This window comes from Rhinatrema bivittatum, chromosome 6 (genome assembly GCF_901001135.1).
Source record: "Rhinatrema bivittatum chromosome 6, aRhiBiv1.1, whole genome shotgun sequence".
NCBI classification, from domain to species: domain Eukaryota; kingdom Metazoa; phylum Chordata; class Amphibia; order Gymnophiona; family Rhinatrematidae; genus Rhinatrema; species Rhinatrema bivittatum.
The window spans coordinates 18,115,064-18,138,474 of record NC_042620.1 but is presented as its reverse complement, the minus strand read 5'-3'; the positions used below and the strand labels follow the sequence as shown (position 1 = coordinate 18,138,474).

Genomic DNA, 23,411 nt, shown 5'->3' with positions numbered 1-23,411 from the left:
TGCCAGTGGAGGGGGGGGGGGTCAGGTTATGCTTGGCAGCCGTCACCAACTTAAGCCACAGTCCCCTAACCCCCCCCCCCCCCAGCCTGAAACGCTCCCACTCAATGGTTCACGCCGCGTCATTCTCTGCATCCCCTTCCATTACACCCTCGGCTCTGTAACGGCGACTTCCTTTTCCTTAATAAAAATATAGATATAGATATACACACACACATATATATATATATATATTTATATATTATTTCATTAGTTTTTTTTTCCCCCAAAGCAAGAGATTTTGTTAACTTTGTTTTTGCCAGATCTTGCCCGAAGGAACTCAAAACGAGCCAGCAAGACCTTTGTCCAGTCGAAGTTACAAACTGAAGGCTCAGAAAGGATATAGAAAAGCTCACTGGTGAAACTGGGAGGAGCCACGGAGCTCCGTATCGCAGGCCCGTACATTTACAGCGCCTCCCGCCCCCACTCCCCCCACTCGCAGCCTCATCAAGCCGACGGGGGTGCCACCGGCGAAGGCCGAACCCCCCCCCCCCCCCCGTATACGCTGCCGGTAAAGCTCCCCAAACACCCTCCCTACCTCCCCCAAACCCCCTCCCAACCAACAGATCCACCACGAAACCCACGTGCGGTCTCTGTCCTACCCCCCGAAGACGAGCCAGCTTCAGACGCATCCGGTGGAAAAACACTGGACAGGGACAGACGATACTGAGCGTGCACGCGTGTGTGCGCGAGGGCGCCGTTCAGCTTTACCGCAGTAACAAACACAGGTCAGCACGTACTCCGTTCTGAAAGAGCGCGCGAGCGAGGAGCGCAGACAGTATCCCGGAGCTCACGGCTCCGCCTCGCTGCGTAAAAAAAAACACAAAAAAAAAACGCTCCCCTTTCTTCCTCGGCTGTTCTCATCTGGATCTCAAACGTCCTTTTTCTGCTTTGTTGAAAGAAAATTTCCCATCCAGCGTACAATTTTTTTTTCCTGACTTGAGGCTTCAACGATCGGTTTGACGTGACCCCTCCTCCAGCCGTCTCTGACTTCTAAAGAATTTCGTTTTCAAAAGTAACTGCAAACTATATATATTAAAAAAAAAAAAAAAAGATAGGAGAAAAAAAAAAAATATATATATATCTCTATAAAACACTATGAACATTCCTTGCTGATGGATCCGTTATGATGGTTCTCAGTCCTGGAAGTGTTAGGACACAGAGGCCACAGTGGCCACGGAGATGTCAGGTTAGAGCCTTCAGTCATCCAATGCATAATCGGCCTTTCAGAGGACAGGTCGAGGAGAACTTCCTAGTTATAGAGAGAGAGAATTTTCTTTTTATTTGGTTGTGGCTGGGTGGGGGAACCCAGGACTTGTTTTGAGAACCCAAGTGCATTCAGGAAATTCAGAAGCGTAAAGTCAGTCAGAGCCCCCCCCCCCTGCCCTCCGTCACTGATCTACAGCTGCCAAGCCACACAAATGCCCAGAGGGAGATTCTGGGCCGGTCCCAGATGTCTGGCAGCGCCCCCCCCCCGACCCGCCTCACTCTGGTACTTGCCGTGCCAATTAAAAAAAAGACAGAAGCAGGGACTACAAACCCCATAATGCACCGGGGGCCAAGTTCAAAACCCAGGACCGGTCTAATGTCTCCCTCCAGGAACTGGGCAGCCAGGACAGTTCTGCAGATCATTAGGTGGAAAAAAAAATTATTTAAAAAAAAAAAATCGATCGTCTTGATACAACTCTGCGCTGCTACTGCTGTTGTCCTTTTACGTTCGTTTCTCTTAACGATGATTCTTTCCCATTCGTTTTAAAAGGTGAGAGGCAGAGAAAAAAAGAGAGAGAGGCGAGTTTTCCAAAAGGATTCCGAAGTCCCCCAATTTTGCTTACGAGACTGAAAAAAAATGTACAAGTCAAAGAAAAAAAAAAAAAATAAGCAAAAAGGAATCTGGGGGTCCCTCCCGGTCGCCGGCAGTCGCTGCCACCTCATTCGGTGTTGCCGCTGTCGAAGCTGTGACACTGAAGGTCTCCCATGACGAGGTCGCTGCCGGGGAGCTTGAGGCCGTACTTGTCCACACACCAGCAGATGCCACGTTTCCGGCCACGGGAGGGTTTGCACTGTGGGGGTGGGGGGAGAGAGAAGGGAGAGGAGATGCGTAGTTAGGCAACGCAGCATGGGAGAAAGAGCATAAAAAGATAGTACCCCACCCCCCTTCCCTAATGCCCTCCTCCTCCCCCCATCAGGGCAAAACCACGCCTGGATTTCCCACCACGGAGTGCGATGGTAGAAAAAGAGCTGAGAGCTCTGGTAAAAGGCACGGGGGAAGGGCAGCTTGCCTTGGGTTATGTGGGAAGCGACGGCGTATGCTCGTCTCCCGCAGTGGACGAATGTCGGCTGGGCAGACAGGATGGGCCGTTTTTGGGGCTTTACCTGCAGTTATTCACTAGGTTACTCTCGGGCCGATACAGTAAAGTTCGCAGGAGAGCGGGCGGGAGAGCTGTGCGCGCGATTCAGTAAACTAAAATATTTAAATTAGGGCCGGCGGTAAAAAGAGGCGCTAGGGACACTAGCGCCTCCCCAGCGCCTCTTTTTGGACAGGAGCGGCGGCTGTCAGCGGGTTTGACAGCCGACGCTCAATTTTGCCGGCGTCGGTTCTCGAGCCCGCTGACAGCCACGGGTTCGGAAACCGGACACCAGCAAAATTGAGCGTCCGGTTTTCAACCCGCGAGCCGATTTCAAATGCTCCCTGGGCATTACAGGGGAGAAGGAGGCCAACCTCCCTCCCTGGGCATTACAGGGGAGAAGGAGGCCAGCCTCCCTCCCTGGGCATTACAGGGGAGAAGGAGGCCAACTTCCCTCCCTGGGCATTACAGGGGAGAAGGAGGCCAGCCTCCCTCCCTGGGCATTACAGGGGAGAAGGAGGCCAGCCTCCCTCCCTGGGCATTACAGGGGAGAAGGAGGCCAACCTCCCTCCCTGGGCATTACAGGGGAGAAGGAGGCCAGCCTCCCTCCCTGGGCATTACAGGGGAGAAGGAGGCCAGCCTCCCTCCCTGGGCATTACAGGGGAGAAGGAGGCCAACCTCCCTCCCTGGGCATTACAGGGGAGAAGGAGGCCAGCCTCCCTCCCTGGGCATTACAGGGGAGAAAGAGGCCAGCCTCCCTCCCTGGGCATTACAGGGGAGAAGGAGGCCAGCCTCCCTCCCTGGGCATTACAGGGGAGAAGGAGGCCAGCCTCCCTCCCTGGGCATTACAGGGGAGAAGGAGGCCAGCCTCCCTCCCTGGGCATTACAGGGGAGAAGGAGGCCAGCCTCCCTCCCTGGGCATTACAGGGGAGAAGGAGGCCAACCTCCCTCCCTGGGCATTACTGGGGAGAAGGAGGCCAACCTCCCTTCCTGGGCATTACAGGGGAGAAGGAGGCCAGCCTCCCTTCCTGAGCATTATAGGAGAGGAGGCCAACCTCCCTTCCTGGATATTACAGGAGAGAAGGAGGCCAGCCTCCCTCCCTGGATATTACAGGGGAGAAGGAGGCTTCCCTTCCTGGGCATGATAGGTGAATGAGGAGAGGAAGATCGGTCTTCACTCTTTCGGTATTACAGGCACGACCAGCCTCCATGCCTCCATTGACAGCGAGGTGAACCTCCGCTCCTCGAAGGGGACGCCTGACACTACACGATGAATCCATTAATTTGAGGGTGGGTTTCTGTGACCCATCTCACCTGTTTCCTTTTGTAGAATCCCTTCCTGTCGCAGTTGGGAAGGTAGACGGCTCGGGGGATGATGCGGTGAGTAGCTTTAATGTCTTGCAACGCTGACTCCATCTGTCTTCGGCACGGGCCCTGTACAAGGAAACAAAGACCAGAGGGTCACACGGACAGCCTCACCTCCCAGGCAGGATGACTGGCTGTCCCGCGCCAGGCAGGCATCTGTGCTTCTCATTTCTTTAAGCACATCTAGGAAGCTACACAGCTCAGATGAGAGACGGTTTCTGGAGGGAAAGTTGTGGCCATTCCATCTGAAATTAGAAGTACAGGTGCCAGGATGCATCGAGGAGGGAGAGGCGAAAAGCCAGGGCTGGTCTGCAGGTTTCCTCCAGGAACCGGGTCACATGGCAGCTCCGGTGTAAGGGGCAAGCAAACCCGGTGATCCAAATCACGGCCTTACCACCAAAAGCCCTGTGTGGGACGTCCACCTCACCTAAGTCGATCCGAAGAGATGGGGGTGTGGGCCTAGCTTTGCCCCACTTCATGCATGGATTTGCAGTAGGGACGTGCATTTGTTTGAAACAAAAGTGCAAAATGTGACAAATGAGCCCGTGTTTGCTTTGTTTCACGTGAACCAAAAATTTTTGAAACATGAAAAATGTTTTAATTTTTCATTTTTAGGAAATAATGTGCCCTATGCGCAAACAGGGCACCCCATATCACGAAAACTAAAAAAAAACAAACAAAACAAACAAAAAAAATGTAAAAAAACAAAAAATACAAACAAAAGATCTCCAAAAAATGAAATAACAAAATGAAGTTAAAAAAAAAAATGATTGTGCCCATCCCTGATCTGCACTTCTGATTTTCTTTGGGAAATCAACGGGAAACCCAGAACTGCAAATCCATGCACTGTACGCTCGGTTGACCTGGGGTGTGAAGGCAACCCTGGCTTCAGAGCCCACCCTGCCTCAGTCGGTGAGCTGCAGGGCCGCCACGCGTTCTCACCTGCTCCGACTCGAGCCGGTGCTCCTGGGACACGCGGAGGTGTTTCTCGGTGTCTGTATTCTCCGCCACCAGGAACTTGGCCAGCGAGTGCTTCTTGAGACGATCTTTCTTCAACGCCCCGGCTTTGTGTTCCGTAACGCGCCCAAATTTTCGATACTTGGGTGGGTAGGTCTCCTCGGTTATTTCAGAGGTGGTGGGGTCCTCGTGTGACTCCCTCTCTGCAGAAAAGGGGAGAAGAATGACCCTTGTAAGGAGGCTGAGAGTTACTCAGTATAGACAGCCAACGGCTCCGGGCTATTATTTTTCCCCATCGTGATTATTGTAATAGTCTGCTCTTAGCTTTACCAAAGTCCACTCTGCAACCCTTACAGTTACTACTTAATTCAGCTGCTAGATTTGTTTTGAATACAAAACGATTTGATCACATTTCACCCATTCTTTCCCATGAAGTGCGTATACAAGATAATGTAAAAAAATTCAGGTGTCCTTTAAAAAGCTTCCTCCTGCAATATGCCTATGGTGGGTTCTGAATAACTGATGATGGTTAAGGTATTTCTGGTTTAATACAGACTGCTGTCTGGAATTTTTTTGTTTCCTTTATTATTTTATTTTTATTTATTTTTTTTAATTTTATGGTTGTGATGTTGTTTTGTAATGTATTATGCATTGTTTTTTTATTTCTATATGTAGTGTTTAAATCGCTTTATGTATGTTTTATTGTAAATCGCTTAGACCTTTCTGTGTTAAGCGATTAATAAATTTTAATAAATGAAATGAAATGAAATCACGTCCATCAGATGAATCGCTCAGACTACATCTCCCTGCAAGCAACAGAGTAAAACCAGGACTACCTTAGGGCCGGATTTTCTAAACTACAGCGGCTTCCTGAATCCCGGCGCCAATGGGGGGGGGGGGCAGGGGGATGAAGCGAGGGGTGGGCCTGCGAAAGCACCACCGCGGTGTTATCGCTGCCGGCTTTCGCACCCAATAGCGCCATCGTAAAAGGTGCTGCCGGCTTTCGCACCCAATAGCCGCCCCGGTGCCGACGCTGCCCCGACTCCGCCCCCTATGAAGCTATTGCACGCGAAAAGGGACTTTTCACGTGCGATATCAATAGAAAATGACCCCCCCCCCCCCTTAGTTTTCCCTTCATGGCTGGAGTCACCAGGGAGCCCTACTTTCAGGAGAACCACAAATTTTGAACTTATGCTGGCATCCCTCTGGTGCAGGCGCAGAAACTGGATCCCGGCCAGAAGATTTACAAACTCTGCTGATGGCCAGGGAAGGTCTTGTGGTTCTCTTAAAATGTTAGTGTCACGGAAGACCTTTGAGCTGTAGCCCCCTGCAGGCTGCCCTGTGCTTGGAAAGGAGTCCCAAATGATCTCGCGTGCATCCCGAGTGCGCTCGGGCTGGACCTGTCCCCCTGGGGGAGGGCCCCAGCATGGGTGGCGGGAGCACCGTCTCCCGGTCACACGCAAAGCGCGCTCCAGCGCCAGCCGCCTCCCCCCCCCCCGAGGCTCCAGCTCCGCCTGGAAAGCCTCCGCCGAAAGGGCCGAGGAGAGGCCAGTTCCTGCCTCAGGAGCGCGGAGGGAGGTCACTGCCCCGACACCGGGATCAGTGTGGGCGGCCTTGGGCCACCGGACTCGAGGGAGGAAGGGGGGCTCGTTACTCATACCCTGCTCTCTTCCATTTATCGGTGCAGCCACTGGGAGCAAGGGGCGACGGTGGAACCTTGCACAAGAAAACCAGCTTGCAGAATAATGATAATAAATCCTTTTAACTGCAAGCTATTTCCAATGTCGTCTTCAAACCGTGACACAATAGCCATGTAATAAAACAATAACAGATGCTGCATAATGTAAAAAAAATTGCTATTTATAACAAAAAAGCAACAGCGACGTGCGCGCGTAAGACAGATAAATATAGCATCGCATTGCACACCGGGGGGGGGGGGGGGAGGGGTAGTAAACAGAGAGTAATTCAGGCCTGCTCTGCCGCCGGCGGGGGTGGCTATGCAGAGCCGGGCTCGCACTCCCGGTCCAGCGTGGCCCACCATGCCCTGAGCAGACGGGAGCTCATCGGGGCTGCTGGGCAGTTATAAATAGGAGCAGCCTGGTGAGACAACTGACAGACTTAGCTGACTTGTGACCTTTAAGGTGCCCACCCCACCCCCCGTGGGTTATTTTGGGCTGGATTTGAACGAGTTTGTAATTGCTAATTCAAATGCACGAGGAGGGGGGTGCGGATCGGATCTCTGCCCCCACTGGGGACGGGACGAAGACGCGCTGGGCTTAAATGTCAGCAGCCGGAGATGCAGGGGTCAATCGTCGGGCAGGTCTTTCCAAGTCTGGCCACCGAGGCCGGCGGGAAAGCGTCCCAAGCATTGAGCGGGACCCCTGAAACAGGGGGTGCCGACCGGGCCAGGGACCTGCACGCCTGACTTCCTTTAGGACAGCGAAACTACAAATCCCTGCGTGCAGTGCGGGTAAAAGCAGGACCGGATCGAAGCCGGGGCCAGTCGGAAGGATTCTACCAGCGGTTTCAGGGATTTCGTTTCGCACCGAAAGATACCGAGACTTTCACCCGAAGGAACGACAGAAATTCGTGTCGACGTTCTTGCCTGCAATCGGACCCCCTGAAGGCGCATCTTTTCCTGCTCGAGAGAAGCAGCGCCGGGAGCGGGGACGGGAAGTAAATGGGGGCCGGTAGAGGCTCAGTTCCACCCCCCAACGCCCAGGGCACAGGAGGGGCGGAAGGTTTTGAAAGAAAACAAAAAAAACCCAAAAACCCGCGCAGTTTCATTTTTGTAAACTTGGAAGTTGTTCTGTCCTTAGATGTCAAAATAACAGCGCGCACACTTCAAATTTTAAAGACAACAAAAAAACCCATTTTGGAAATGGAAGTCCCTCTAGTGGCCAGTCCGGTGGCAAGTGCAGGAGGCCTGGGGGTTTGATCCTTACAGGCAGCCAGGGCAGGGGGGGGGATCCCACAGGAGCTGTGAAATGGCCGAGAAAAAGAAATCCCCTTCCAACTGAGATTTACTTTACAGGTTTCACCTTCCTGGTTTGGCTCAGCTCCAAGGAGCTCCGTGTCCCCATGGGTGGTTAAAACCCTCCCCTCCTCATCCATTTTGTACAGGTTCCCAATATCAGCCTAAAAGGGACCAACTTCTCAGTTCATGGCTCAGAACCTTAAAAAAAAAAAAAAAAAAAAGGCCACGAAGGGATCCTAATGACTGGAGAGTAGGAGCCCAGCCGGCAGCAAAGAAGGGCCTGAAGCTCCGCCACCATCAGCCCGAGCAATAAAATCCTCTGAAAATCACCGACAGATTCTGGCAAGGGCTGCGCTCTCCGGGAACGTGCAAGAGGCTGAGCGCGCCTTCACTCACATTCGGTGCACGGAAAGAGTGCGCACACATAAGCGCCCCCACCCCTTCCAGACTAATCGTACATTAATGAAGTCGTTAATGCAGAGAAGCTGCGTTAGTACCCGGAAGAAGGCTGGAAATTCAGAGGGGGAGCACAGCGGGCTCACATTTCTGCGGCTGGTTGTAAGCCTCTGGGGCTGTGCCACCGCCGTCCCCGCACCTGGAGCTCCTAGACTTGAGTCTCCCGGGTCCGAGGTAGCCCCAGGCCTGAGACCCTGGTGGCACGGCACCGCAGGCTTACACTCGCCACAGAAATGTGACTTAACTTCCTGGCTCTGAGATGGAATAAAAGTTAAGGTTCCGAGCCTAAAAAGAAAAAAAAAAAAAAAAGCACTAAGCATTGGGGACTCCCAAATCACTGGTGGTTTACCCTGGGACCCCCCCCCCCCCCCCCCCCCAACTCACTAACCTGCCCCATCCTCACCCTCCAGACCAGGTTATTCTTACCTTTCCTGGCTTCAGTGCTAAAGGATAGGTAAAAATGCGGTCACTTTGCTCCCATATTCGTGTGCGTTTTCTGTGCACCAAGGGGGCACCGGGCCGAGCGCACATTGTTGCATTAGAAGCATAGAAATGATGGCAGAAAAGGACCAAATGGTACATCCAGTCCACCCAGCAAGCTCATGGACGTTTACTTAACTTCCGATGCATCAGCCTGATGCATTCGCGTGCAAACAGAAAAGGTGCGCTGGAGTTCAGCGCGCATGCTTTCCTCAGGTCTCGGAGGTAAGGACGGCGAGTTCAGGGCTGGATTTAAGATTTCGGTGCTCATAGGCGGGACTGGAGAGCGGGGGTGGGAGGGCACAGCGGAGTGTCACAGTGGTGCCCCTTTGAAGTGCAGCCAGCGCAGAGCCCTAAAGCAAGCAGGAGCGGGCTTGCTCTTGACCTGGCTATTTGATTCCTTCAAAATCAGGCACCTTAGGCAGCTGCCGATGGCTAAATCCGCGCCAGGGGTGAGTTTAATAACTCGGGAGTTGCATCCACCACTCCCAAGAATAGTGCTCTCCTCTAACCAGCAGAGGGCGCCCAAGACCCATGTATTGCAAAGCGTCTTTTGGCCAGGAAGTCAGGATGCTGCCTCCCAGCTATTATCCAAGAACAGGTCCTGCTAATAGGCGGAATACAACTTAATGCAAATTAATAAATATAATTAATTAAAATGGTTAACTTTTCTGTGTGTACGAGGATGGGATACTTAAATCTCTGGCTGCCACCGCCTGCAGCAGGATCCATGCCGGGCTTTGCTATCAATCTGTGACAGTGCAAGCATAAAAAATCCAGAATGTGCTCTCTGGCCCGATTTCCAGTGCCGGCAGTTTAGGCCCGGCAGGTTGTGCATGTTGACATTCGTTGGGTGAGGAGTGTCTGCAGGATGGAGAAAGGGTGGAGGGTTCTACGATTTGAGTGTGTGCAGATCCTGTCACTGTTAGACTGGAGATGGCCATGTGACGGAGCCAGAAAATTAACTCGTTCCTCACAGCACATAAACACAAACTGCACACCAAGAAGCTCTCTGCCTCCGAGGTGGTAACGAAATGGATTCTCACTGATCAAGAAGCTCCCTGCCTCTGAAGTGTGCAGACATTTGGACCCAGCCCCGATACTCAGAATGGTGCACTAGTGAGGGAGAAGCGCCCTGCCCCTGAGATGTGCAGACACACTGCACCGGGCTGTGATACCGGGAATGGTGTAAGAGTGAGAGAGAAGCTCCCTGCCTCTGAGATGTGCAGACACACTGCACCGGGCTGTGATACAGGGAATGGTGTGTGAGTGAGAGAGAAGCTCCCTGCCCCTGAGATGTGCAGACACACTGCACCGGGCTGTGATACAGGGAATGGTGTAAGAGTGAGAGAGAAGCTCCCTGCCTCTGAGATGTGCAGACACACTGCACCGGGCTGTGATACAGAGAATGGTGTAAGAGTGAGAGAGAAGCTCCCTGCCTCTGAGATGTGCAGACACACTGCACCGGGCTGTGATACAGAGAATGGTGTAAGAGTGAGAGAGAAGCTCCCTGCCTCTGAGATGTGCAGACACACTGCACCGGGCTGTGATACAGGGAATGGTGTAAGAGTGAGAGAGAAGCTCCCTGCCCCTGAGATGTGCAGACACACTGCACCGGGCTGTGATACAGAGAATGGTGTAAGAGTGAGAGAGAAGCTCCCTGCCTCTGAGATGTGCAGACACACTGCACCGGGCTGTGATACTGGGAATGGTGTGTGAGTGAGAGAGAAGCTCCCTGCCTCTGAGATGTGCAGACACACTGCACCGGGCTGTGATACAGAGAATGGTGTAAGAGTGAGAGAGAAGCTCCCTGCCTCTGAGATGTGCAGACACACTGCACCGGGCTGTGATACAGGGAATGGTGTAAGAGTGAGAGAGAAGCTCCCTGCCCCTGAGATGTGCAGACACACTGCACCGGGCTGTGATACAGAGAATGGTGTAAGAGTGAGAGAGAAGCTCCCTGCCTCTGAGATGTGCAGACACACTGCACCGGGCTGTGATACTGGGAATGGTGTGTGAGTGAGAGAGAAGCTCCCTGCCTCTGAGATGTGCAGACACACTGCACCGGGCTGTGATACAGGGAATGGTGTGAGAGTGAGAGAGAAGCTCCCTGCCTCTGAGATGTGCAGACACACTGCACCGGGCTGTGATACCGGGAATGGTGTGAGAGTGAGAGAGAAGCTCCCTGCCTCTGAGATGTGCAGACACACTGCACTGGGCTGTGATACCGGGAATGGTGTGAGAGTGAGAGAGAAGCTCCCTGCCTCTGAGATGTGCAGACACACTGCACCGGGCTGTGATACAGGGAATGGTGTAAGAGTGAGAGAGAAGCTCCCTGCCTCTGAGATGTGCAGACACACTGCACCGGGCTGTGATACAGGGAATGGTGTAAGAGTGAGAGAGAAGCTCCCTGCCTCTGAGATGTGCAGACACACTGCACTGGGCTGTGATACCGGGAATGGTGTGAGAGTGAGAGAGAAGCTCCCTGCCTCTGAGATGTGCAGACACACTGCACCGGGCAGTGATACCGGGAATGGTGTGTGAGTGAGAGAGAAGCTCCCTGCCTCTGAGGTGTGCAGACACACTGCACCAGGCTGTGATACCAGGAATGGTGTGTGAGTGAGAGAGAAGCTCCCTGCCTCTGAGACGTGCAGACACACTGCACCAGGCTGTGATACCGGGAATGGTGTGTGAGTGAGAGAGAAGCTCCCTGCCTCTGAGATGTGCAGACACACTGCACCGGGCCGTGATACTGGGAATGGTGTGTGAGTGAGAGAGAAGCTCCTTGCCTCTGAGATGTGCAGACACACTGCACCGGGCTGTGATACCGGGAATGGTGTGTGAGTGAGAGAGAAGCTCCCTGCCTCTGAGATGTGCAGACACACTGCACCGGGCAGTGATACCGGGAATGGTGTGTGAGTGAGAGAGAAGCTCCCTGCCCCTGAGATGTGCAGACACACTGCACCGGGCTGTGATACCGGGAATGGTGTGTGAGTGAGAGAGAAGCTCCCTGCCCCTGAGGTGTGCAGACACACTGCACCAGCTGTGATACCGGGAATGGTGTGTGAGTGAGAGAGAAGCTCCCTGCCTCTGAGATGTGCAGACACACTGCACTGGGCTGATACTGGGAATGGTGTGTGAGTGAGAGAGAAGCTCCCTGCCTCTGAGATGTGCAGACACACTGCACCGGGCTGTGATACCGGGAATGGTGTGTGAGTGAGAGAGAAGCTCCCTGCCTCTGAGACGTGCAGACACACTGCACCGGGCTGTGATACCGGGAATGGTGTGTGAGTGAGAGAGAAGCTCCCTGCCTCTGAGATGTGCAGACACACTGCACCGGGCTGTGATACCGGGAATGATGTGTGAGTGAGAGAGAAGCTCCCTGCCTCTGAGATGTGCAGACACACTGCACCGGGCTGTGATACCGGGAATGGTGTGTGAGTGAGAGAGAAGCTCCCTGCCTCTGAGATGTGCAGACACACTGCACCGGGCTGTGATACCGGGAATGGTGTGTGAGTGAGAGAGAAGCTCCCTGCCTCTGAGGTGTGCAGACACACTGCACTGGGCAGTGATACCGGGAATGGTGTGTGAGTGAGAGAGAAGCTCCCTGCCTCTGAGACGTGCAGACACACTGCACTGGGCTCTGATACTAGTAATGGTATTTGAGAGAGAAGCTCCCTGCCTCTGAGGTGTGCAGACACACTGCACCTGGCTCTGACAGCTGGAACAGGTCCCAGAGCTGTGATCTTCAGATGTGCACATGCAGAGGACGCCTGTAAGCGCTGCAGCAGGCTCTTAATACCGCAGACTGAATTTCTTCCATGTGAATGAAGCTCAGGAAATTGACTCCACAGCCCTAGATGCACAAAAGTATCTGGTGACCAGGGTTTCAACAACACTTCTTATCTCCTAAGAGGTCACTGCACCTCTGCCCAATGGGCAGACTGGTTTCAGGGCAGCTCTGGCTATTAATTCAGGTTCATCCCTTGCTGTTTTGTTACCGTGTCCTGCGCTTCCCCTCCTCACATCAGAAGACAGCGCCTAGGAAGGATTCTGGCCAGCCCTCTGCAAGCCTGAGCTCCGGGATTGTGCCAGAGAGGGATCAGATGTGCCTGGGACAGAATGCGCTTTGGGACCGAGTCACATCCGGTCGAGAGATCCCGCGCAGCCTGGATCCGGTCACACATGCCCCGGATAGCTCTTGCATCAGAACCCAGGACAGTCACCACGTGCAGTTACAACTCGTGCACCGAAGTCCATTACCTCTGAAATATATACAAGCGGAGCTTAATCACTGCTAACCCCCCCCCCCCCACCCCTGCCACCCGCCCCGCAGGGCATCCTCTGGCTCTCCAAGACAAGCACTCACTACAAAATGTTAAAATAGGAGCAGGGTCAGTCAGCTCTTCCTGGATCAGCCAGGCTTTATTTTCAGAGCACCCGTCTCGCCCCCCCCTATCTGCAGGGACACGGACACTTTTGTAAGCTCTTCAGAGAAGGGACTGTCTCTTACTTGCATTTGTTCAACGCTGCGTTGAGTCTGTGGCACTAGAGAAAATCATAGCCGTCCTCGGTGACCCCAGGCTAGTCCCCAGTGACTATGCAGGAGACAGATCTGCATAGACCAGGGCTCCAGGGTATACAAATTAGATCTCCTGCGTATTGCTTGTGGGAAATCTACAGAGCGGATCTGTATCGCTGCACATCCACATCCTCACATCTTACCCACAGAAAGCCTCACAGAAAGTTGGAGAGCTCTGTGTGCTTTGCAGAGATGCAATTCTTTGATAAGGAAAATGTTCTCTCTCTCTCTCTCCCTCTCTGGAATCTGTATAATATACATTTATACACCTCTACCATTCCCAGTACACGTTCTTGTGCAGTGCTTTGGGAAACTGGTTTCTGACTGCAACGTGAATTGCCTTCAGCCGCTGCTTCACCCGGGTTTCAGGGGAGCCCTAGGGTGAGCGTGACCCCCACGCTCTACGCTGGTCTTAGCCTCCTCGCCTTTGCCAGGATCTGCTCCCGTGAGCCTGGCCCGACCGCGTGGCTGCGGCCCCGGGGGTTAAAGCCGATGGCTGTGGCTGCAGCTCCCGCCCCCCCGACAGGACCTCTCTGTCACCGCCACCGCTGCCGGCGTAACGCCAAACTGCGCTTCAAGGGTCTTCGGGGAAGCTGCCCGGCGCAGGCACAGGACGGCTCCAGCTTCCCGAACCCGTCCCGGTGGACCCCCCATCCCCAGCCAGTCGGGTGTTTGAGATATCCGCGAGGCCAGATGTGCCTCTGGAAGGGACTTTGCAGCAGGGACTGTGTGAGAAGGCTGAGTGTGCCCGCTGCAGGCCCTCGGAGGGAGCCGAGTGGTCCTGTCACCGAGGCACTATAGACGGCTACGCTCCTCTGTAGGGGAGACACTGGCAGAAGCTGGGAATGAGTTGTAAGGAGCAGCCAGCAGGGAGAGGGCAGCGCTGCCAGTCAGTGGACCAGAGCAAAGCTTATCAGAACCCAGCATCATCTCGTCAGCAGCAAGCAACGGAGGCGGGAGGTTAAGAGCCAGCAGCCCGAGGGCCGGCTGACGGGTGAAGCAGTGACCAGGGTGCACGTGCGTGTGCGAGCTTGCACGCTCATTACCTGTCTCTGTGCCCGCGCGCACGCTGCTCCATGGGGCGGTGCCGGTGCTGGTTTACTGCTGCCCTGTCATCGCTTTCCATTGGAAACTACAAATTTGGCTGCACCAGGCCTGACCGGTACTCGAGATGCAGCGGGAGAATCTCCCTGCTATGACCTTGAGAAACCGCCAAACCCCCATTTTTTTTGCGGGCTTTGTGGCAGCAGGAATCCATGCACCCCCTCCCCCTCCCTCTCCCTGTCTGCCGAAAGTGCCTCCCTGCGAGTCGTGCAAGGCGATCAGGAAACATTTTAGGAAGCCTCGGCCTGGGCCTGGCCTGCTGTCCACTCTGGGATTTCTTCCAGAGCTCTGGTGAAGCCGGGCACGGTTAAAGCTTCAAATCCAGGGATGTGAATTCAAATCCCCTCACCTGCCCCGTCTATGTAACCTGCGGGCAAACTCTACCCCTCTCTGCCTGACTCCGCTCATCTGAAACTGGGTCACGATGAAAGATGTTCTCTGCCCTCTCTGGTCAGGTAACAGCCCCCCCGAGCATCTTTAAATGAAGTCCGGCTGCCCTTGCCTTCACGATGCCCACCATGGACGGAGAGCGCCGCTCTGCCCGAATCCAGGTGCCGACAAGCTTCTGGGGCGACGATGCCGAACGTCCCGCAGAGGGCCGGCGAGTGGGGGTGTTTGTTGGAAGGAGGCCCACAGCTCTCTGCTGAGACCTCACGTGGGCGACTGGAACCGTGTGGCTTTAAACGAGGACGTCCGCCGGCGAGAGGCCGAGGGCCGAGGTCAGAGGAGGCTGCCCTGCCCGCAGCGGTGGCCTCAGCCGCCCGGAACGTCCCCCCATGCCCTGGCACCAGGTGATCCGCTGGCAGGACGAGGGGGGGGGGTTTCCCCCACACCGGGCCTGGCAGCCTCCCTAGGCCTGGACAGCTCTTGCGGGCAGATTCAGAGGTCGAGGGGATGAATGACGCCAGCAGGTGGGGGCCTGTGGGCTGGGCTTGGCCGCCGGACACGTTACCTGACCCGTAATCTCCGCAGGTCGCTGTCTGTCCCCCGATATAGCAGCTGCGGGGGTTGAGGGGGCCGGGACTCGCCTTTTAAGAAAGGAACACGGATTTCTCCCCCGACACAATGCAGAGGGGAGACACGGGGACGTGGGGGAGGATAAAAAAAAGGATAGACAAGTTTTTACTTTCTTTTATTTACCGCTATAAACATAGAAATGACGGCAGCAAAGGACCAAGTGGTCCATCCAGCCTGCCCGGCAAGCTTACGGTAGCATTAGACGTGCCAGACAGGTCTCCCCCATGCTCACTTTCCCAAACCATCAAAGTCAGGACCCTTGTTGGTTGCTGTCTGAGTCCCAATCCCCGCTTGCCTTGAAGCAGAGAGCAATAAGCAGGTGTCAGGAGCATTTCAGAGGTTTGTTTTTAACTGGTGTGAATTTAAATAGCACCATAACTTCCCCAAACATTAAACAAACAAACAAACAAACAAAAAAAGCGATTAAAGAGAATTACACAACACTGCAGTCCCTGGGGCAGAGTGAGGTAGGAGAGCACTCAGTACTGGGACAAAGACCTGCCCGAGATCAGATCTGCAGGAGCTCAGTTACTGCCCGAGATCAGATCTGCAGGAGCTCAGTTACTGCTGCAGGGACCTGCCTGAGATCAGATCTGCAGGAGCTCAGTTACCGCTGCAGGGACCTGCCCGAGATCAGATCTGCAGGAGCTCAGTTACTGCCCGAGATCAGATCTGCAGGAGCTCAGTTACCGCTGCAGGGACCTGCCCGAGATCAGATCTGCAGGAGCTCAGTTACCTCTGCAGGGACCTGCCCGAGATCAGATCTGCAGGAGCTCAGTTACTGCTGCAGGGACCTGCCCGAGATCAGATCTGCAGGAGCTCAGTTACCTCTGCAGGGACCTGCCCGAGATCAGATCTGCAGGAGCTCAGTTACTGCTGCAGGGACCTGCCCGAGATCAGATCTGCAGGAGCTCAGTTACTGCTGCAGGGACCTGCCCGAGATCAGATCTGCAGGAGCTCAGTTACTGCTGCAGGGACCTGCCCGAGATCAGATCTGCAGGAGCTCAGTTACCGCTGCAGGGACCTGCCCGAGATCAGATCTGCAGGAGCTCAGTTACCTCTGCAGGGACCTGCCCGAGATCAGATCTGCAGGAGCTCAGTTACCTCTGCAGGGACCTGCCCGAGCTCAGATCTGCAGGAGCTCAGTTACCTCTGCAGGGACCTGCCCGAGATCAGATCTGCAGGAGCTCAGTTACCTCTGCAGGGACCTGCCCGAGATCAGATCTGCAGGAGCTCAGTGACCTCTGCAGGGACCTGTCCGAGATCAGATCTGCAGGAGTTCAGTTACTGCTGCAGGGACCTGCCCGAGATCAGATCTGCAGGAGCTCAGTTACTGCTCGAGATCAGATCTGCAGGAGCTCAGTTACCACTGCAGGGACCTGCCCGAGATCAGATCTGCAGGAGCTCAGTTACCTCTGCAGGGACCTGCCCCAGATCAGATCTACAGGAGCTCAGTTACCGCTGCAGGGACCTGCCCAAGATCAGATCTGCAGGAGCTCAGTTACCGCTGCAGGGACCTGCCCGAGATCAAATCTGCAGGAGCTCAGTTACCTCTGCAGGGACCTGCCCGAGATCAGATCTGCAGGAGCTCAGTTACCTCTGCAGGGACCTGCCGGAGATCAGATCTGCAGGAGCTCAGTTACCGCTGCAGGGACCTGCCCGAGATCAGATCTGCAGGAGCTCAGTTACCGCTGCAGGGACCTGCCCGAGATCAGATCTGCAGGAGCTCAGTGACCGCTGCAGGGACCTGCCCGAGATCAGATCTGCAGGAGCTCAGTTACCTCTGCAGGGACCTGTCCGAGATCAGATCTGCAGGAGTTCAGTTACTGCTGCAGGGACCTGCCCGAGATCAGATCTGCAGGAGCTCAGTTACTGCTCGAGATCAGATCTGCAGGAGCTCAGTTACCACTGCAGGGACCTGCCCAAGATCAGATCTACAGGAGCTCAGTTACCGCTGCAGGGACCTGCCCGAGATTAGATCTGCAGGAGCTCAGTTACCACTGCAGGGACCTGCCCGAGCTCAGATCTGCAGGAGCTCAGTTACCTCTGCAGGGACCTGCCCGAGATCAGATCTGCAGGAGCTCAGTTACCTCTGCAGGGACCTGCCCGAGATCAGATCTGCAGGAGCTCAGTTACCTCTGCAGGGACCTGTCCGAGATCAGATCTGCAGGAGCTCAGTTACTGCTGCAGGGACCTGCCCAAGATCAGATCTGCAGGAGCTCAGTTACTGCTCGAGATCAGATCTGCAGGAGCTCAGTTACCACTGCAGGGACCTGCCCGAGATCAGATCTGCTGGAGCTCAGTTACCTCTGCAGGGACCTGCCCGAGCTCAGATCTGCAGGAGCTCAGTTACTGCCTGAGATCAGATCTACAGGACCTCAGTTACCTCTGCAGGGACCTGCCCGAGATTAGATCTGCAGGAGCTCAGTTACCTCTGCAGGGACCTGCCCGAGCTCAGATCTGCAGGAGCTCAGTTACTGCCCAAGATCAGATCTGCTGGAGCTCAGTTACCTCTGCAGGGACCTGCCCGAGCTCAGATCTGCAGGAGCTCAGTTACTGCCCAAGATCAGATCTACAGGAGCTCAGTTACCGCTGCAGGGACCTGCCCGAGATTAGATCTGCAGGAGCTCAGTTACCACTGCAGGGACCTGCCCGAGCTCAGATCTGCAGGAGCTCAGTTACCTCTGCAGGGACCTGCCCGAGATCAGATCTGCAGGAGCTCAGTTACCGCTGCAGGGACCTGCCCGAGATCAGATCTGCTGGATCTCAGTTACCGCTGCAGGGATCTGCCCGAGATCAGATCTGCAGGAGCTCAGTTACCGCTGCAGGGACCTGCCCAAGATCAGATCTGCAGGAGCTCAGTTACCGCTGCAGGGACCTGCCCGAGATCAGATCTGCAGGAGCTCAGTTACCGCTGCAGGGACCTGCCCAAGATCAGATCTGCAGGAGCTCAGTTACCGCTGCAGGGACCTGCCTGAGATCAGATCTGCAGGAGCTCAGTTACTGCTGCAGGGACCTGCCCAAGATCAGATCTGCTGGAGCTCAGTTACCACTGCAGGGACCTGCCCAAGATCAGATCTGCTGGAGCTCAGTTACCTCTGCAGGGACCTGCCCGAGCTCAGATCTGCAGGAGCTCAGTTACTGCCCGAGATCAGATCTACAGGAGCTCAGTTACCTCTGCAGGGACCTGCCCAAGCTCAGATCTGCAGGAGCTCAGTTTGCTGCAGGGATCTGCCCAAGATCAGATCTGCAGGAGCTCAGTTACCGCTGCAGGGACCTGCCCGAGATCAGATCTGCAGGAGCTCAGTTACCTCTGCAGGGACCTGCCCGAGATCAGATCTGCAGGAGCTCAGTTACCGCTGCAGGGACCTGCCCGAGATCAGATCTGCAGGAGCTCAGTTACCTCTGCAGGGACCTGCCCGAGCTCAGATCTGCAGGAGCTCAGTTACCACTCCAGGGATGTACCTGAGCTCAGATCTGCAGAAGCTCAGTTAGCAGAGACCTGCCAGACTCACAGGAGCTGAGATTGGGAGGAGTTTGGTTATTGCAGAACACTTTGGACCCTAGACTGCCAGAAGCTCAGCTCCTGACGTTCTTCATTGACATTAAGCTTTGCAGTCCTAAAATATGAAAAGTAGTCTGCTGTAACTATGACATTTTGTTTGCAAGAACAAAAAAGAATTATCTAAAGTTGCCACTGTCGCTCCTACCAGTACAGGAGTTTGTTAAATGTCCCAGTTTCTCTGCAAGGTGAATCCCTCTTTACTATACCAGTTTGATGCAGCCTAGGGTTCCTGCTGGCAGCTGAGGAGTTAAATCGCTTGCAGTCTGTTCAGCCGGTCCCCAGTGTAGACCCCCCCCCCCCCCCCCCACACACACACCACATCCCTCCATACTGTGTCCCCCTCCCCCTCCTCCCTTCCTGCCCTTTGAGGGGTACAAGCAACCAGCTCTAAGGAGAGATAATAAAAAAGGAGGGGGGGCAGGAGAAGGGGAGAGAATGAGGAGGGGAGGAAGCATGCAGGGGTGGGAGGAAGAGTGAGGGGGAGGCAGACTTGGATGTAATGGGCACACTAGGGCTGTAGCTAGGGTTGCAAACATTTGGGGGCAGCAAGCTGGCTGATGATTTGCAGGGCTGAATCTCTTTCAGTCCACAGCAGCCCTTTGCTTCCTGATCCAGCGCCTCCCCTCCCAGGTAGTGTGGAGGGGGGGGGAGGGGTGAGCCGGGTGCAGACGAGAGCAACCTTAGGTCTTCTGCTCCTTGTCGTCTGACTTTTTCGGGGGAGGGGGAGTGTACGGCAACAGCGCCAACAGTGCCTAGGGGCAGCAAAAAAACCTAAATCTGGGAGGGAGACAGCCAGAGGCTGCTTCAGAGTGGGGTGGAGGGACGTGAAGTGGAGGAGAGTGAAAGAGTAGCACCAGGTGAGCTGGCTAGTGAAGAAAGGTATAATTGGGTTGGAGAGGGTGGAGGCAGTCTTCATCCTAAATACAGCTCACCAGGCAGATCTGGTGTCTGCTGTAAAGAAAGCAGGGGGGGGGTGTACGCTCCCCTATGCTCGGCAAAAGGTCAAGCAGTGTACAGGGGGCAGTCCCCCCCCCCCTTTTTTTTAAAATTGTGCCATATATATAAATGAAAATAAAAACCTAGACAGTGTAAGGGGATAAGTGCTACTGCGCCAGCCCCGCGCTCCCTTCCTCGCCTGCTGTCCGTCAGGAACGCAGTCTGGACAGCAGGTGGCAGTAGAGCTCTGTTCCCTGCTCCCTCGTACAATCGCCGTCCCCCGCCCCCACCTCACCCCTTTGAATGATTTCATCTGGACACATTTTTATAGGGAAAAAAGGGAGTGAAAAGTCTTCAGCGCTATTCTGGTAAGTGCAATTAGTTCTGTAAAGTCGATGTTTCATTTGGATCGAGTCCTTCTGCTTTATGGCTTTTTTTTTGGGGGGGGGGGGGGAGGAGGTTTGCAGAAGTCTCAGGATAAACCTTTCTTGTGCCGTGCGCTGCTGATCCGGATCAGGACCTTCCAACCCCCAGACAGGGGTTTTAAGCAGCCTGAAGCTGCAAACTTGGAGATGAGAGGACGGAGAGCAAAGTGACCGGGGGCTGCTGCTGCTCCCCTGACCCCAGCGGCGCACCTGCTGACACCCCCCCCCCTCCCCTCGGCAAAGCCAGCTGCGGACAGCTGTTGCGTCCATTCGTGCAAGATGCAATTCAAAAAAACAAAACTGGAGAGGGAGAGAAACCCGGAACGTGCAAACGAATCGTTGACATAAAAGAAGAAAAAAAAAAAGGCAATCCTCCCCCTCCCCCTCGCCTGAAGCTGACTCAGCAAATCGGGGCCCACCGGCACCTCCCCCTCCCCCGGCTTTAATCCGCAGGGTGGATGGGGGGGGGGGGGGAAGGTTCGGACACTTTAAGACAAAAGAAAGAAGGAAAAGGGCGACCCCTCACCTCGCTTTCCAGCCACGCTGGTTTATTTATTTTGAAATGCACTTATTAGCGAGGAAGGATGGCAACAAACTGCAGGCAAAGCAGCGGCAGGAGGGCAGACAAATCGGAAATCTGCAATCCTGCCCCCCAATCAGCTGCAGGCCATGAATTATCCTCACCTCCCCCCTGCCCGGCACCCCCCCCTTCCCCAGGCGCATATTAACCCCTCGCCAGCCAGCCTCCAGCTCTATTGGGGGGGGGGGGGGCGGGGGAATCAACCCACTTAATTTAATGAATTTTAACAAATGTTTTCAAAGAGACAAGAAAAAGAAAGCTGGCAGTGGCTGGAAAGGTGAGGCTGCTGGAAAGGCTCCAGCGCGCGCAGCCCACAAGCCATAGCCCGGGGCTACCTGCAATGCTCGGCGCTTTCTCTGGCCGCTGCTTGCCCTGGCGATGCTTGGTGGCTACCCGAGAAGGGGGATGGGCACTGGAGACAGGCGGCCAGGGATTTGGGGAGCCAGGATGTCTACCTTCCCTGTGACAGGGTCGGGGGCAGGCAGGTGAGGGGGCCGGGAAGCAGTTTGGGGTTGTTTTTTTGTTTTTTTTTTAGTTGCCTTAAACTTCGCGGGGCAGCCCCGAAAGCCGCGCAAACCACCTGCCACCGATCCTTTATTTCTCCTTTGCCCAGGTATTCCTGAACCTCCGGGGCAGGGCCGGTTTTCGCAGCCCCTTGCAGGGATCGGTCCCCCCCCCCCCCCACCCCACCAACCCTTCAAGTCCTTGGACACCCGTGTCCCCGAGTGACACCCGGGCCAGCAGGGTCAGCCAGAGGCTGGGGGAAAGTGAATCCTCCTGCCCGCGCATCTGCCAGGCACCTGCTCGCCTGGGGGGGAGGGGGGACACGCGGGAGGGGAGTCCCGGGGGGGGGGGGGGGGTTGGCACTCACCGATCTTCACTTGCACCCGGTACGTCTTCTCGTTCAGGCAGAGCCCGCGGCCGTGGAGCAGGGCGTGCAGCGGCTTCTCCTCGCCCTGCCGGGGCAGGCAGCGCAAGCCCTGCGCGCAGCGCTCCGTGTACACCCCGCAGGGCTGCGCCTCGGCCAGCGCGCAGGTCAGGCAGCAGCCGCAGCCGGGCTCCTTCACCAGCTCGCAGCCCGCCGGCGTGGGGGGGCACATGGACATGGCCTTCTCGTCGCAGGGCTCGCAGTGCACGAAGGAGCCCAGGCAGCGGGCCAGCCCCAGGCACGCGGACAGGAGCAGGCAGCAGCGCAGCACCGTCATCTCTCCTCCCCTCCCCCCCCCCGCGGGAACCGAGCAGTCCAGAAAATGCACCCCAGGGGGGAGGGGGGCAACGACGATCGAGGCTGGCGAGCTCTTTTTTTTCTTCCTTTATCCCAGAGCCGCTGCCGCTGCTGCAACAGGTTGCAGAGGGGAGGATTTGTTACTTTTGGGTAGAGGCAGAAACAAACACTGCACAAAATAATCCGCACTGTCCCCTCCCCAAAAAAAGTCTTATAATTTCAGCGGTGGTGGCACGGTGCAAGCAACTTCTTGCAAAGTCTACCAAAAGCCCCCCCAAGTAGTTGTGGATATTGCACGAAGAAGCCGAGTCACAGGTGGGGGGCTCTTTTAACGTGTTCTCGTCTCCAAAGCGGTTTAGGCTCCTCTGCTGCACACGCACTCCCCCGTCCCTAAAAAAAAAAAGCACAGCACTTTGTAGATCTCGCCACACTTTGCCCCGGGAGGAGTTTCGGAAGAGACTGATCAGGGCAGAGCGGGCTGGGGCTTTTTTAAAGAGACGGCCCCTGGCTCCTCGCCAGCCCTTCGCTGCAATCTGAGATCCCAATGACACCCAGCCTGAACGCCTGCCAGTAACCACGGCAATACCGGGCCACTCGCAAACAGTGGGGGCGGGGAGCCGCCGCTCGCCACACTGCCAGGGGCTGCGAGCCGTGCGCCGACGATCGGGAGCCTTCCTGTCAAATCTCCCCTCCACCCCCAGCAGAGCGGCCGGAGGGATCGCAGCGGCGACCCCCGACCCCCCCCCCATGCGATCGCAGCCTGTCCGTCCAGCCCTGGAAATTCGGAGGCAAAGGGAACCCGAACCTGCAAAAGTGAACTGAACCCAGAACACTCGGAGTAGGAGCATGGAGTTAGATTCTTAGCACCTTGACCAGCAAGAGGAAAGGGTTCCCCCCCCCCCTTTTTTTTTTTTTTAAATTTCTTGCATGTGCTAAAATTCCGATCGCCCTGCACCCCTCTGAGGGTACCCGGCTTTCTCTCGCACTCGCTCGGGCTCCTGCATGCAAATCTCTGTTTATGCAAAGCTTTGCATGGACAAGAGCAGAGCAGGAGCCCGGCTTGCAGGGTTTACGGGGCTGCTTCGCCGATGCACAAGCTTAGGCATGGCTATGTCTCTGCAACCAATAGCACTAGAAGTTCAGATTCGGCTTTTAAGACTAAAAAAAAATAAATAAAAATAAGCCGAGCTCCGCTGCTTTTTTTTTTTTTTTTTCTTCCCCTGGCATTGTTAAATCAGGTTGCTCTGCGGTCGATGCTCTTAGGTGCAGTGCCCGGCCGCCGCCGCTAGAAGGCGCCGTTCTCTATGTTATAACGTGAGCAGCTGCAGAGAAACGGGTAACTGTTTCCTTCCCGGGGGCTG

At 55.2% G+C, this 23,411-nt stretch overlaps 1 protein-coding gene and 1 long non-coding RNA gene across 2 annotated transcripts in view; one reads left to right on the top strand and one right to left on the bottom strand.

The window, feature by feature from the left end:
* Positions 1-22,498, bottom strand: IGFBP5 (insulin like growth factor binding protein 5). Its single transcript, XM_029605111.1, has 4 exons — positions 21,697-22,498; positions 4,689-4,906; positions 3,696-3,815; positions 1-2,096 (listed from the first exon to the last, which is right to left on the bottom strand). Exons 1-4 carry the CDS (start codon positions 22,028-22,030, stop codon positions 1,965-1,967), a joined length of 804 nt encoding a protein of 267 aa, XP_029460971.1. The 5' UTR covers positions 22,031-22,498; the 3' UTR covers positions 1-1,964.
* Positions 20,127-23,411, top strand: part of LOC115093420 — an 89,993-nt gene continuing 86,708 nt past the window's right edge. The window contains exon 1 of the long non-coding RNA XR_003857306.1: positions 20,127-20,188. This is a non-coding gene — a long non-coding RNA (uncharacterized LOC115093420). The remainder of the gene's footprint in view (positions 20,189-23,411) is intronic.

What these genes read in the sequence shown, in the direction of transcription:
- IGFBP5 (XM_029605111.1), bottom strand. Translation starts at nt 22,030, where the DNA reads ATGACGGTGCTGCGCTGCTGCCTGCTCCTGTCCGCGTGCCTGGGGCTG. An exon ending in CCGGGTGCAAGTGAAGATCG is followed by an intron (nt 4,907 to 21,696) that starts GTGAGTGCCAAC and finishes CCTTTTCTGCAG; the next exon opens with AGAGGGAGTCACACGAGGAC. An exon ending in ACCGGCTCGAGTCGGAGCAG is followed by an intron (nt 3,816 to 4,688) that starts GTGAGAACGCGT and finishes TTCCTTGTACAG; the next exon opens with GGCCCGTGCCGAAGACAGAT.